A 16114-nucleotide genomic window follows, 5' to 3' on the forward strand; every position below is an offset into this window, starting at 1 on the left:
TGAAAAAATTGGAAAATATATACCTTGGTCTTTGCCCCCAGTTCCTAGCACAGACCTCCTAAAGCCTCTGGAATCTCCTAAGTGATAAGAGCACTAGAAGGATCACTTATTTTTTAACATTTGGCCCTAGACCCTGGGTTGTGACACAGAGATCCTAAATCCCTTAGAACTTCTTGGGTGATAGCGGTGTATTTTTTCCTAATTAGGCAACTCTGGGTGGGCTCCTAGGTAGCTTCAGGATGGGGGGTAGTCACCAGAAAGACCAGGCTAATTAGAAAATTGGAACTCTCAGCCCACTTCAAGTCCTCTGGGAAGGGGAGAGGGGCTGGAGGTTGAGTTAATGGTAGATCTTGCCTATGTGGTGAAGCCTCCATAAAAATCCCCACAGTATGGGGTATGGAGACCACATCCAAATAAAGGGAGGATGGCCCTCCCCAACTCCACAGGAACAGAAGCTCCTGGGCTTAGGTCCCTTCCAGATCTTTCTCTATGTACGTCTTCACCTGGGTGTACATCTGTGCCTTTTTGTTAAGTAATAAACAGAAAAATGTGAGTCAGTGTCTCCCTGAGTTCTGTGAGCCATTCTAGGAAATTACCACACCTTGATTTATAGCTGGTTGATCAGAAGCATGGAACAACTCAGAACTTGTGATTGGCATCTGATATGGGGGTACTCTAGTGGGGCTGAACCCTTAACCTGTGGGATCTTCTGCTAATTCCAGGTAAAAAGTGTCAGACCTGAAGAGGGTGGTAGGACCTCTGCTGGTATCAAAGAGATTCACTTGGTATGAGGGTAAAAAACCCTACACATTTGGTGTCAGAAGTGTGAGTGTGATCATGGTGAAAGAGGAAAGAAAAAACACAGAGGACGAGTCTTATCCCTTTACAGGCACATTGCAGAGCACGTGAGTGTGGACCCTGAGGGTGCCGCATTGTGGTACCACGTGTGTCAGGGACTGTCCCGGAATCCTTTTCACATCCTTGTGCCATCAGAAGGCTTGTCAGTCTTCAATATATAAGTGGTTGGCTGTACAATGAGAGTGGGCCTGGGACAGGGTAGTCTCCCTTTCTCACCCCTAAACTGAACTTTAAAGCCAAGATAAAGGTCCAAAACCATCATGCACTAAGGGGCTGTGAATATGTTCTGACATTCTTGTGGACAAACTGAGAATGGATTTACATCTCACACCATGAAGAAAAATCTCATAAAACCCCTCATTAGATATTTTAGTTCTCTTCCAGTGATGGCTTCGCTTTCTCTCTTCTCTCCCCCAAAGGGCCCCTTCCACTCATACTTTCGGCCCATGTTCCGAACATCTCCCTCAGTCCATCAGGGAAGCCATTCTGCTGTTCCTCTGTATCTGCATCTCACTTGAATACACTTTGTTCACCAAAAAAAAAAAAAAAAAAAAAAAAAGGCTTCTCCTTAGGAGGCCTGGGAAGGGGACTGTAAATTATATTTTCTCTCACCTCAGAATGAATGAGTTAATAAATGAATGCACAAATGGTAGGATGGCTTATTTAGATCAACCCTTGGGATAAAAATAAACAAAAATAAACAAAAAATATGAATTGAAGAGTGGTAAAGAGCTGACAACAAAGTGAGATCTTCTTGGCCAAGATGGGAGAGAGGCTGGAAACCAGAGAGTTGAGCCAGCCTAGATGCTGCTTTGGTCCTAAGGACATCTGCCAATGTAGCAAAGGTTAACTTTCCTTCCAACAGCTTCACAGAGCAAAGGGGACAGAAACCATAGCCTAGGGTCTGCACAAATAAGGAATCAAAAAGGAGACCCTTATTATAATAAGCTGGGATTCCCAAGGGCCACTCTTTGAGGGGAAGAGTGACTAGAAATACACCAGCCCCTAATGGCCTCACACTCAGGGTCCCAACAGTCACCCGGAACCTTGAAATTTAAGATCTCCAACCATTAGTGTCCAGCCCCGTCCCCCTCTTCAGGACCTCACAGATCAGAACTCCCCTTTTTTCCATTAAGTTGACATTTACATAATGTAAAATTACCTGTTTTAAAGAGTGCAACTCAATGGCATTTGAATTGATCAATAGCTGTACAACCATCGCCTAAATATTTTCGGGAGGAGTTCCCATCGTGGCTCAGCAGAAACAAATATGACTAGTATCCATAAGGATGCAGGTTCAATCCCTGGCCTTGCTCAGTGGGTTAAGGATCCAGCATTGCCATGAGCTGTGGTGTGAGTTGCAGATGCAGCTTGGATCCCGAATTGCTGTGGCTATGGTATAGGCTGACAGCTGTAGCTCTGATTTGACCCCTAGCCTGGAACTTCCGTATGCCATGGGTGTGGCCCTGAAAAAGATTTTTTTCATCATCCCCAAAGAAGACCCCATATCCGGTAAACAGTAACTGTCCACTACCAGTTCCTCAGTCCCTGGCAACCACCAATCTGCTTTCTGTTGGGATGAATATAAAAAACATTATGGTAAGTGAAGAAGCCAGATGCAGAAAGGTCACATATGGTATGATTCTACTGACAGGACCATGGTCTTTAAGATGTACACATTCATATTTCTTTCAGCTAACACTGAATTTGGGAAATGGTGCACAAGAAAGGGATTATCTGCTGTGGATTCTATTTCCTCTTTAGCCAGCAACATGGCATTTTGGGTTCCTAAAGGCAGCCCTAGCACAGGAGCCCTCAACCTTGGCTTCACATGGCAATTATCCAGGGGAGCTTAAGAACATACTGTGTCTAGGTAGCACCCCCAGAGAGTCTTATGTAACGGGTCTGGAAAGCATCTGGTGATTACAATGTGGAGCTGGCACTGAGGCCATTTCTACAACATGTCCTTCCTCTCTTCCTGCTTCAGCACCTCCTTTCCATTCCTGGTTTGTGCTTCCTTTTGTCTGCATGAGCTGAGTATCCCAGGAGTTTGTTTCTGCAGAATGGCATGGTCCATGAATGTGGGTGTCATTCAGTGTGGGACTTGGGGGTGCTTTTGCACTATGCATGTGAATCCTGTGAGCATCTCTAAGCCTCATTCCTAATCTCTGAAATGGAGTTAATAATAGTATCTGTCTCATAGGAACCTTTTGAAATTTTGACAAAAAGACGTGCACAAAGCAGGCAGTAGACCCTTGTTATGAGTTACTGCTGTACTTATGATTATTAGCACGATTTAATGTTATGGTTACAGGAATGGGCATTTCATAATGGACTAGTCTGCTGATGGTCCTCTCCCAGCCAGAGGAATGACCTTGACCCAAAGAGGGAGGCTACTTTATTCAAAAAACCAACAAACTTTTTTATCCACTTGCTTTGGGTGGACATTGAGCTAGGATCTGGGGTTTCAGGTGAAGGTCTAGAAAAGGGACACTGATGGGAATAAAATAAACCACCATAAAACATACTATAGGAACTCAGAGGGCAAATGGGTTCTGGAGGTGGTGGGGCTGAAATCCAGGAAGAATCAGGAGAGTGCGGCATTGATGTTGGGCTTTTAAGGATAAGGAAGACTTTAGTTGGAAGAGGATGTAGGGAAGAGTGTTTAAGACCCAGGGAACAGCATAGGAAAATGCCTGGAGGTAGTGGACTAGCCTGGAAAGGAGAGAGAAAGAGGCATCTTTGGAGACCAACAAAATTTCTTGGGTAACTCTTGGCATTGGATATGAGGACAGACATATGTAGTAGAAGATACTCCTCACCAGAAGATGAGGCTGGAGAGGTAGGTTGAGCCAGACTAAAGTCATCAGACACCAGCCTAAGAAGGGGCTCCCAGCTGCAGACAGCTACCAGCCCTTGACCCAACCAGGCCGTGTTCCCTCTCCATGGTCCTTCCCAAGACCACTGGTGCCATGGTGACGGCATCTACTTACGTCAAAAGAATATCCCCATACTGGATTTCTGGCAGCTTTGTGGCTGGCTGGAATTTATTCATTTCTTCCTCTTTTAGTTTCTGAAGTTGTTGCTGCTGCTTCTTCATTGCACTCTCTTCCCTCAGCATGGTAAAGTATCCACGACCAATTTTCACCCACTGAATCAGGATGCTGGAGAGAGAAAAAAAGAAAGAAAGAAAAAGAAAGATGGGTTGGCTATTAAGGCAATGTCTTCTTGTCTCCGGACTGATAATCCATTGAAAGGCATTCTCATGCCTAACAGCAGGAGACCCCCTGCCTTCAAAATTCCAAAGTCACAGAGACCTAAACTTGCATTCTGGAACCACCTCTTACCAAAGATCTTGAACAGGTTATATAATCTCTCCTGGTTTCCATTCCATCACTCAACAACTGTTTACTGAATGCCTACTACATGCTAGGCATTTTGCTAGGTACTATGCAATGAGCATAACAATTCACAATCCAGAGAATTCATTTAGTTGGCAGTGTTTTTATCTTGTTTGTTTTTCACAGCGTGTCTTAGAGTCAATGAAATGTGGTATTTGAGTTTCTTATCTATACGTCACAGGAAGGTCACCAGAACTCTTTTTCTAAATTTAGACCCTGCTTCTCAGCTCATGTAGAGTTTTCTGAATCTCTACACTATGTCATATGTCCTTCCCAGCCAGGCAAAGATCAGGCATTACGTGCCCAGCCCATAGTCCTGTCACATCCAAATAATCTCTCAGGCTCCTCAGTATAAAACTGTGCAAAACCAAATGATGGCATACCCTATTGTAACACAGTGAAACCAGATTACACAGAACTAGATTTTAATTATCCATCCTAGGTGCTTCTGCTTGGCTTTCATTTTTAAGTTTAGGAGAATGCAAGTGGTTGATATGAGGTGGAACTTGGGTTTGAAACAAAGATATGCTTCTGTTTTGCTTTCAAGCTCCTGAATCCATTCATCTAAGAGTATCCTGAGGTTGCCAGATAAGCTGATAGAAAGAAAACTATAACCATGTGTAACCCCTTAATTTCATAAAGGAGGATTTTCTTGATGTCACACAAACAAGGCAGATGCAGAGCTGATCTGGGAACAGGAGGGACAGATGCAGAGCTGATCTGGGAACAGGATGGGACAGCAACTGTTTTTTCATAGTTATGCTACTTCACAGAGACTCTGCTCCAAATTTGGTTCAGAGGTCAAGACTGACATTACACATGCACTAAAGGGGTATGAAATGACAGGACTCATATCATGAGGCTTTCTGGGCAGAGTTGGGAAGGCTCTGAAGCAGGTCTGCAATCAGACTGTGAGAGAGCCGGGCAGGGTGACTGGGTTAGGTCTAATGGGGGAGAGGGAGCGGGGCCAGGGGAGGGGTTCCCTTGCTTGAATATGGTCTGAACTTCCCGCCAGCACAAAAAGGAGGAGCACCTGGGGTTCTTATCAGCCTGCCCAGACATGGGATAGAGAGAAAGGGGAAGGGGCAGCTCAAAAGCTGCCTATACAGCTACACATCAGAAACAGGCTCAAGCTCTTCATTGTGGTAATTCATGCCCAATTTCAATTTTCAGATTTGTGTGTTGGCCTAAGTAGGTGCATCATTATTAATCATTCACCAAAAATGTACTGAATACCCACTGTGCGCCAGGAGCTATTCTAGGTGCTGAGATCCAGCAGCAAACAAAACAGCTCACAACATTTTTGCCTTCAAGAAGCTCCTGGCACAAAGAAAAAAAAGTTGACTGTAGGTGATACACTAAAGAAGAGCATAAAGCAGGGACACAGGGACAGTGATAGACAGGGTCTTGGGTAAGGTAGTACCATTTAAGATAGATGGTGAGAGCCTCGTTGAGGAGGTGACTTTTGAGGAAAGACTTGAAGGAGGTGATGGAGTAAGCCTTACAGATATCTGCAGGAAGCGTGTTCCACGGAGAGGGAACAGCACGTGCAAAGGCCCTGGTCAACTGCAACTTTTCATCCAGAAAAGTTTTGTTGTCATTGAATAAAATGTGACATCACAGAGTACATTTTGTGCACCTAAAATATTATATTTGCCCCACTTAGCCAAGAGGTGTCCTATTTAAGACCTTTGTTTAATAGAAAGGGTCTGCTCTAAAAAAGGAAGGAAGAGAAATGGGATGGGCAGGGCAGGAGGGAGGAAGAAAAGCACTGTTATGTCCCAGACTGGAAAATGTGGGGGAGTACCATGTAACATTGCTGCTCTGGGCTCCTCCTGTCTCCCTACAATCCTGCTTGGGTGCTACTCCAGGAGGCAAGAGAGTTTACCATATTCATTAAGAAGCTTGTCTCTAATAACTCCATATAACATTCTCAGGGGCAGAGCCCCAGTAACTAGAGATGTCCCTCTCTGCCATCAGACCTCAATGACATATCTCAAGTGCTTCCAGCATGCTCCTGAGATGAAGCAAATCAGCTGGATGAGAGGCTTTTTCAATGAGCAAGGCAGTGTTTGGGTTTCACATTTGTGGTGGCTATTTCACCCGCAGTTCCCTATTTCTGTGTTCCGCCCTCCCGAGTCCCTCCACTGCTGAGTGTATAGCTTTACTCTGTGGGTACTGTTACCATTCCCACTTGCAGAAGAGGAAACAGGCCCAGAAAGGTGAGGTCAGACAGCTGGAAAGGGGCGGAGCTGGCATCTGAATCCAGGTGGCAGTTTCCCTGTGGAGTCCAGGTGTGGAGGGCGCTGGTTTTAGGATGTTGGGATGTTTCTGCATGTGGCTGGTCAGCCTTTCCACTGGGAAGTCTCACCAGCTTGTCACTGACTCTTGGAGATTTCTTTTTTCCCTCATTTTTTAAACGTTTTATTTAAGTATGGTTGATTTACAATGTTGTGATAATTTCTATTATACCACAAAGACTGTTATATACATACACATATCCATTCTTTTTCAGATTCTTTTCCCACATAGATTATCACACAATATTGGGTAGAGTTTCCTGTGCTATATAGTAGGTCCCCATTGACTTCGGAGATTCTATGGGCCCTAGGTCCTTGGTTAACTCGGGTGGTTTGTCATTGACTGGTGGTGTCAGGGACTTGCCTTTAGCTATTGTCCAGATTCCCTTGAGTGGAAGGCTGTCAGTGGGAACTACCAGGTCCCGGGATGCCACTGGCTTCAGAGGCAGAGGGAGGGGCTGACCCTGAGAAGTCTCATGTGTGATAATTTTGCACAACAACAGGAAGGGTCCAGGGACATGGAGCCAATCCAGCAAGCTGGGTGGGCTCTGAGCTCTAATTTCACTGTGTATAACTGAACAAAACCTTCTGTCTTTCCCTGCAGCAACTGTAACCAACTAGATCCTGATAGGTATGTGTTATGGACTGAATTGTGTCCCCTGCCTCATCCCCCAGCTCCACCCCCTGACAGCCAAATTCATAGGTTGAAGTCTCCACCTCCAGTATCTCAGAATGTGACCTTATACGAAAATAGAGTCACTGCAGACGTAATTAGTTAAGATAAGGCCATACTTGAGGGTTGGTCCCCTACTCCAGGATGACTGGTGTCCTTATAAAAAGGGGACACTTGGACACACTCACACCTGCAGGGAGAATACCATGCAAAGATGAAGGCAGAAGTCAGGGCAATGCTTCTGCAGGCCAAGAATGCCAAAGATTGCCAGCAAATCACCATAGGCCAGGAGAGAGGCACAGACCAGATTTTCTCTCTCAGCAGACAGAAGGAACCTACTTTTTCTTCTTTTTTAATTTTTTTTTTTTTATGGCTGCACCCGTGGCATATGGAAATTCCCCGGCCAGGGACTGAACCCAAGCTGCAGCTGTTAAAGGAAACGTTGGATCCTTTAATCCACTGCACCAGGCTGGAGATTGAACCTGCGCCTCCGCAGGGACCTGAACTGCTGCAGTTGGATTCTTAACCCACTGTGCCACAGCAGGAACTCCAGAATCAACCCTTCTAATACCTGGATCTTGGAATTCTGGCCTCCAGAACAGCGAGACAATAAATTTCATAGTTTAAGCCATTTAGTTTTTAGTACTTTGGTATAGCAGCCCTAGCAAACTGTCACAGTATGATCTAAGCCTACACTCATGGAGCAGCCCAACTCTTTATTTTCTGTGCCCGCAAGGGTTAATGACATCCATATTAAATTAACTTTATAATAAGCAACAACAGGCCGAAGGTCTGTGCCACAGCAAATAAAAGGGACTTGAATATTATGTACCAGGTCCTCAGCTGGACACTACTTTTGTGGCAGATTCTGTGCTAGTCACTTATGATGTGCAGAGTTCTCTTCAAGGACAGGCACTACAAAGGTAAACACACCCTCAGAGAGGTCAGTCTTCACCTCTGCATCTAAGCTATCTTATTTCTAAAAAAGAGGTTGATAAGGGAGTTATTTGACTTGTTTATGCCCTCAATCCAAAAAGGATTAGTGGCAGAAAATTTTAGAACAAGAGACACAAAAAATAAGAAAACAAAATCAGGTAAGACATGTATCAAAACCCATGCCACATGAGCTAGTGCCAGATTTGGCCCTGAGCATCCTAGTGGCCAATGCAAAGAGGGAAACACAAACCCTCATGTGATTCCTAATGACCATGAGGTTTGGAAAAAGCTGTTCAGGTGATGCCAAGCCATTTCTGGTGCTGCAACAAGGAAAAGATTTCTTTCAAGGGTCTGTACAGGGAGGACACTGTGAAAAACCATCTTGACAACAAACCTCTAGATGTGGATAGTGCTGAGTGTCCATCTTACTGATTAACTCACAAAAAAGCATAGGTGAGCTGGTGTTGGCCAATTTAAGGAATCTAGCTAGCAAGTTTTCTGGTGGAATTGCAGCTCCTTTCAACCAAAGCAGCCTAGCTGTTAGATCTTCTGGAAAGACCTAGCTGAGAGATGAAGAGAGTTGTGGGGGGTGGGTCTGGGCTCTCAGGACAGACCCATGAGTCTATTCTCGGAACTTCAGGCTGCCAGATGTTCATTCAGCGCACTGTCAAATGCTCCCCCGGCACCACAGAGGCCCATTTAAAAATGCTTAATATTTTAGCAAATTCCCATCTAATTCTCTTGTATGTTCCCTCTATTTTCTTCATCATTATTGCTGATTACCAGGCTATTTGTATGAAGGGAGCTATTTGCAGGGAAGAGCAGTTTTTGCCTTTAAATCCACTCACCCGGGGCCTCCTGCTCACTGCTTTCCACGATGTAAAACTCCCCCGGCTAACATTGCAAGAGGAATGATGGGAGGAAAATAATTAACTGCATCAGGCAAGGGGAGGAAGCAGCAGATGATAAAACAGAAAGTCTCCTCTACCCAATGCGACTTCCTCTGAACCAACACATGGGGGTAGGTTTTTATGTTTAAGGGACATATGCTCTCTATACGGGAGTCCGTGCAAGCTGATGAATGAAAAATGCTCACTTGGGCAGCCAGAGGAACGGAGTCAGCAGGGCTTAGCTGAGACAGACCAAGGGGACTGCTTTCACTCCCAGGCACCTTCAGACTTGAGGGCCTGTATACACAGCAGTAAGGCATGAGGCCAGCCTCTGGTGGCATCTTTACGTTGCCACTCCTCTAGGTAGATTTTAATCCTCTCAAACCAGAAGCACAGCCTCATCTTCAAATAGGGAAAAGAGTACTTCTTGGCTCAAGGGGTTACTGGGAGAACTGAATGAGACAGTGGACGTAAAGAGCTTAGTAGAATGCCAAGTACCTAGGATGCAATGCCTGGGGGCTACTATTATCATTGTCCAGTCGCTTGATCCTTGTAAGAGGGTGTTGTGATTTGTGGTGAGAAGACAAGAGGGAAAAGGTTAAGTAAAGGATGAAGGTCATGGTAGCTGGAAAGTGGCAAAACAAAGGTTGGAAGCCAGGAGGGCTGATTCCAGAATTTCTCTCTCCACGTCCATGCTGCAAACACAAGAAGAGCCAGTAGGAAGTTTTAAAGTTTTTTTTTGTTGTTGTTGTTGTTGTTTGTTTGTTTTAAAGATAACTGCATTTTAACAGAAGATTCATATACACCATGACATTTGAGATGCACTGGTCTAGCTGTCCCCTCTCCCTTCTGTTAAAAAATATTCTTTCTAGAATATTCTTTCTAGACAGAAATCTTTGAATTGGCTTTATTAGAAGCCTGATTCCCTTACTCCAAATTTGAAAGAAAACTTGGACGTACACTAACTGCCAGTTCATCTCAGAAGGTTCCTTAAGCACAGCTGCCACTGATCTTCTCATTCTTGGAGGGCACTCTGCTGGTCTCTGTATCAACCTCTATCCCCAGTGCCTTCAAGGAAGCTTGGACTGACTGTCATCTAAAAACAGACAGCTCCAGCTCTCTTCACAGGGGCCTTGCAGAAAGCTGGGGAGTGCTGGAGAGTTGGAGGGCTGCTAAAGAAACTCACGGTCAACCTTTTTATTATGGGGGCATGGGATTAACCACTGCAAACTGCTTTGTTAAAAATCAACACCCCAGGGAGTTCCCGTCATGGCGCAGCGGTTAACGAATCCGACTAGAAACCATGAGGTTGTGGGTTCCGTCCCTGCCCTTGCTCAGTGGGTTAAGGATCTGGCGTTGCCCTGAGCTGTGATGTAGGTTGCAGACGTGGCTCGGGTCCCGCATTGCTGTGGCTCTGGCGTAGGTCATGAGCTATAGCTCCAATTTGACCACTAGCCTGGGAACCTCCATATGCCGCAGGAGTGGCCCTAGAAAAGGCAAAAAGACAAAAAAAACAAACAAACAAACAAACAAAAAAAAAACAACAGCCCAGATGTACCTCAAAAAAAAAAAAAAAAAAAGGCTTTCAATAGTCTTATGGCTCTCTGCATCCAGCTGGTTTTCACTCACATTCTTTTCTCTGCCTGTAAGAAAAATGGGGCTATAAAACCAGGGGTGCTTTCGTGGGGGAGGGCAGAATGACATAAAGATAAGCAAGCACTCCTGGCAATTCCATTCCAGGGATGTCCTGCTCTCGCAGAGGGGAACTGCCTACATGGGAAATTTTCACTTAACAAATCTGACTGTTTTCAAACAATCACAGATAAATCAGTTTCTTCCCAGTTGGTGGAGGCTGAAGGCTTGGAGAGCCCACTTCATCTGGCTGGCTCCTGTCTTGCTGTCAGGCCGCCCAGACATATTGATTTCAGGGGAGGAGAGGGCAAACATGATGGAATGGAGGGAATCTGAAACACTATGCTTAAATTCTTGAATTTTCAGGCAACCAGTACAGGCAAATTAATAACACAGCCCCAGTTCAAATGCACCCTGGCAAATATTTTGCATTTAAATTCCCACATTAGAATGCCCTGTTTATACAATAACTTAATAAATCTAGCCGGGCTGCCAAATTGACAAGAAGGTGAGAATCATTCATTAAAATGCAAATGCAATTGAGATGAAATTTGGAATACATTTATTACAGTAATTGAACTTCAGTCAACTGTAGTCACAACACAGATTTTGAACTACCTTTCAGACAAAAGGACTGGTTGTATTATCAACTGCTCCCCCCCAAGTTAATATCTTTGTCAGCATGCAAATTAAAGCCATTTCCTGAGTACCAATGATTTGCAATGGAGGATTTGCTCTTCTTTATAGGACAAGATTGCCAGAGATAAAGGTCAACTGCATATACAAAAGATTGCTCTGGTAGCATATTGTGTATTCAGCAAATTGATTGCAAACATATTCTGAGTGCTTACTGCAACCACATTCTTATTAAATCACATCTGAACATCTCTTTACCATCCCTGGGTCATTTGCTAATTGTGATGCCTAACAATGGGAGATTTGCCAAGCCAGGATTGATTTCACCTCTCAGATCTAAAGTTTCAGATGGATTTCTCTCCTTTCTGAATGACTCAGCCCTAAGAGAGGGCCCAGATCAAGGGTTCCTTTTAATCACAAATCAGAGGGAAGAAAGATGCTACCGAGACTGTGATAAAGGCACAGAAAAATTGACTTGCAGTGGAGAAGTCACTTTACATGCTTCAGTTTTATTCTCTCATGGCATTTCTGAGGTCTGGGCAAACAGCACATAGGCACCTGGCAGAAGATGTTTGAGTTGGAAGATGGCACAGTCTCGAGTTTTTCTTTGGATGCAGTTTATCAGTGTGCTATTCAGAAGTCACTCTAGTGGCAAAACCCAATTCATTTCACCTGTACAATGGAGAGACTGCTTTTGTCCTCTTCACCCCCTTCATGTTCATTAATTGATCTTGAAGTGATGTCAACTCTACTTCCAAAATATCACTGGGGAGCTCCCGTCGTAGCTCAGTGGTTAATGAATCCGACTAAGAACCATGAAGTTACAGGTTCGATCCCTGGCCTTGCTCAGTGGGTTAAGGATCCGGCGTTGCTGAGAGCTGTGGTGTAGGTTGCAGACACGGCTGGGATCCCACATTGCTGTGGCTCTGGTATAGGCTGGAGGCTATGGCTCCGATTTGATCCCTAGCCTGAGAACCTCCATATGCCGTGGGTGCGGCCCTAGAAAAAAAAAAAGGCAAAATATCACTAGACTGACTTCCTGTTGCACCACCCTAGCCAGAAACCATCATTCGTTGCCTCTATTCCTCTGGGTAGCTTTCTAGCTGGTCTTTCTCCTTCTCAATCCACTGTCCACCTGGCTACTACGGGGCTCTTTCTGAAATTCAGATTCATTCCCCATGAGAATTGTTGACTTAAAAAAAAAATGCACAGCCTAAAAGTTGAGAGTTAAGTTTTATTTGGGGCAAAATGAGGACTATAGCCCAGGAAGCAGCATTTTGGATAGCTCTGAGAAACTGCTCCAAAGAGGTAGGGGGAAAGGTGAGTATATATGTGATTCTGGTGAAGGGGGAGGTACATGCAGCCATGCACACATTTTACAGAAGGCTGCTGCTGGTCTCATGAAGGTTACTGCTAGTCATGAGGAGCAGATTTCACCTTGAAGGATTTTAGTGTTTTTCTCGATATGAGAATTGGGCTCATAAAATCTTCTCCTGAATACCTCAAAAAACTAAATATAGAACTACCATATGACCCAGCAATCCCATTCTTGGGCATGTATCTAGACAAAACTCTCCTTGAAAAAGACACATGCACCCGTATGCTCACTGCATCACTATTCACAGTAGCCAAGACATGGAAACAACCTCAATGTCCATCAACAGATGAATGGATTAAGAAGATGTAGTATATATACACAATGGAATACTACTCAGCCACAAAAAAGAACAAAAATAATGCCATTTGCAGCAACATGGATGGAACCAGAGACTCTCCTACTAAGTGAAGTGGGTCAGAAAGAGAAAGAAAAATACCATATGATGTCACTTCCATCTGGAATCTAACATACAGCACAAATGAACCTTTCCACAGAAAAGAAAATCATGGACTTGGAGAACAGACTTGTGGTTGCCAAGGGGGAAGGGGAGGGAGTGGGATGGACTGGGAATCTGGGGTTAATAGATGCAAACTATTGCATTTGGAGTGGATAGGCAATGAGACACTGCTCTATAGCACAGGGAACTATATCTAGTCACTTATGATGGAACATGATGGAGGATAATGTGAGAGGGGGAATGTATGTGTATGTGGAACTGGATCACTTTGCTGTACAGTGGAAATTGACAGAACATTGTAAACCAACTATAATGAAAAAAATAAAATAAAATCTCCTGAAAACATCTAATATCTACCTGTTTTGCCAGTTTTCACTGAGCCCAGAGTGCCTCACTCTTGATCTCCACCCTGAGCTCTTTAGGGGTGTTGAGGGTCAGTAGCTGCAGCAGTTCGTCATTCACTCTGTGCAGAGGCAGATGGCAAGCGCCAATCTTCGGTTCACAGAGTGCTCTAAACCCTTAAGTGGCTTCCCACTATTCTCAGGATGGAAGTCCAGACTCCTCCTGGACTTTCTAACCACTCACCTAGTCATTCATTTGTATCTCTCCACCCCTCAGAATCCTATGATTCTGCCTCTTCCTTCAGCACTTCCCCCTTCTTCACTTAGCTGGTTCCAAGGTTGGGAGAAACTATCAACTCTTAACCACTCAATACTGCTACTTTTCCCTCCCTCCAACTCTAAGAGGTCAACTGCTTCCTCTGTACCCCAAAAGCAGCTCCCTGTGCCTATGTACTCCCCTTTATTGCACTCATCACACTATGTGGCAATTGCCTATCTCCTTGTCTGCTTTTCCTACTAGACTGAAGACTCCTTGAAGACAGTGCCTGACAAGAGTAGATGGTCCACATTTGCTGGTCTTCTTTCCCTACCTCTCTCCCTTTCTCCCAAAGACAGTAAGTGCCAGTTGCCTACCAAATATCCATTTCCTGAGCTTCCTAAGTCACAGACCACATTATCTTGAACATTAAATACTTAGATTAAAAAGTCAACAAAACAACAACAAAGAAAACTGCATTTTCCAAATGTCCTGGCAGATGGGTCAGGCCAATGAGGTATAAGGAAATCACTGGGAGAGGCTTCTGGCAAAACTCTTTAAAGGAACTTAATACAGCTGGGTAGCATGTGCCCTTTGGTGCTTTTTTTCTCCTTCTTCCTTCTTGCTGCTTAGAACGTAGCTATGGTGGTTGCAGTGCTAGTAGCCATTGTATGAGCATGAGGGAAACTTGCAGATGGAAGCAAACATTAGGGATAGTGGATTAAAAGACAGATGCAGCCTGGGTCCTGAATGACCGTGAAGCCACCATACCAGTACTTCCTCCAGGAGGTAAACCTCTTTTATGTGAGGGAGGTAAGCCTTCACCTTGTTAAAGTCACAGTAATTTCAGGCTCTGTTTGCTATGCAGTAGAATGTAGCCCCAATTGACAATCTCTAACTGACAATCTCTATCTGTTTCTCTCTCTGTCTCTGTCTCTCTCTTCCTTCCCCAACTCCCCAGCCTCAGCACATGAAAGTTCCCCAGCGAGGCACTGAACCTGAGTCACAGCTGTGATCTATGTGGCAGCTGTGGCAATGCTGGATCCTTTAACCCACTGCCCCAGGTTGGGGATTGAACCCTCATCACCCAAGCTGATGCAGTGGAATTTTTTTTTTTTTTTTTTTTGTCCACCCTGTGGCATATGGAGTTGCTGGGCCAGGGATCAGATCCAGGCTGCAGTTTCAACTTAAGCCACACCTGCAACAATGCTGGATACTTAACCCACTGTGCTGGGCCAGGAATCGAACCTGTGTCCTAGTACTCCTAAGATGCTGCAGATCCTGCTGTGCTACAGTGGGAACTCCTGCAGTGGAATGTTTAACCCACCGCACCACAGTAGGAACTCTTCTTTTTTCCTTCCTGTCATGATTTCTTTTAAACTGTCATGATCATCACATTAAAAATACCATCGTCCTAATTAAAGAAACATTGTAAATCAACTATACTTTAATTAAAAAAATGTACGTTAAAAAAAAAAAAAAGCCATCCTCTTGGCTAAATCACCGGCCATGGAGTAGAGAAAGATATTAGGAAAGGATAGTTTGCGTAATGGGAATGAGGCAAGAAAACTTAGACCATGAGATTGCCATGAGACGCAGGTTTGGGAGCATCTCCACTGAGGGTGCCTGAACAGCTAGGAAATACACAATGCGAAGTCTGAGCCTGTAAGGAAGGGGTCCAGGGGTCCTGGGGAGTAGCTGTAGTTGAAGAGAAGCAGGTACTGTCTGGGGCCATGGGCAGAGGTGCACAGTGATACTAGGCACTCAATATGTGATTCTCTGAATCCACACGCCATCTCTATGAAGTAAGTTCTCATAGCTCTATTCTGCTGATGAGGAAACGATGGCTCAGAGAGGTCGAGGAGTCATCTGACCATAGGTTAGGAACTGGTGGAGCTAGAATTTATTTATTTATTTTATTTTATTTTATTTTATTTATTTATTTATTTATTTTTTTGTCTTTTTGCTATTTCTTGGGCCCCTCCCACGGCATATGGAGGTTCCCAGGATAGGGGTCCAGTCGGAGCTGTAGTCTCTGGCCTACGCCAGAGCCACAGCAACGCGAGATCTGAGCCGCGTCTGCAACCTACACCACAGCTCACGGCAACGCCGGATCGTCAACCCACTGAGCAAGGGCAGGGACCGATCCCGCAACCTCATGGTTCCTAGTCAGATTCGTTAACCACTGCGCCACGACGGGAACTCCTGGAGCTAGAATTTAAATGCAGGTGGCCTGATTCCAAGGTGTTGCACGAGGAAAACATACAGGTTTTCAAAAAGGTCTGTTCTAGTTTTAACTGGTCATCGTTTCCTTGCCCCTCAATGTCTGTGACATTGGGTGAGTCACTTTTACCTC

At 44.7% G+C, this 16114-nt stretch overlaps 1 protein-coding gene across 9 annotated transcripts in view; it reads right to left on the reverse strand.

Annotated features, from left to right (window-relative positions):
* The window catches only part of CCDC60 (coiled-coil domain containing 60), a 186822-nt gene that overhangs the window by 56700 nt on the left and 114008 nt on the right, over positions 1–16114 (reverse strand). For all 9 annotated transcript variants that reach the window (XR_014827400.1, XR_014827399.1, XM_084996388.1 and 6 more), the window contains exon 3: positions 3852–4022. Coding sequence is in view for 7 of the 9 variants with exons in the window: in XM_084996388.1 (XP_084852514.1) it covers positions 3852–4022 (171 nt within the window). In the remaining 2 variants the exon portion in view is untranslated. The remainder of the gene's footprint in view (positions 1–3851; positions 4023–16114) is intronic.

The sequence above is a fragment of the Sus scrofa genome, chromosome 14 (genome assembly GCF_054392235.1).
Source record: "Sus scrofa isolate SSC_HxYL_T2T_F1_AM1 chromosome 14, Sscrofa_HxYL_maternal_Yorkshire_Landrace_v2.0, whole genome shotgun sequence".
In the NCBI taxonomy this organism is placed as follows: Eukaryota; Metazoa; Chordata; class Mammalia; order Artiodactyla; family Suidae; genus Sus; species Sus scrofa.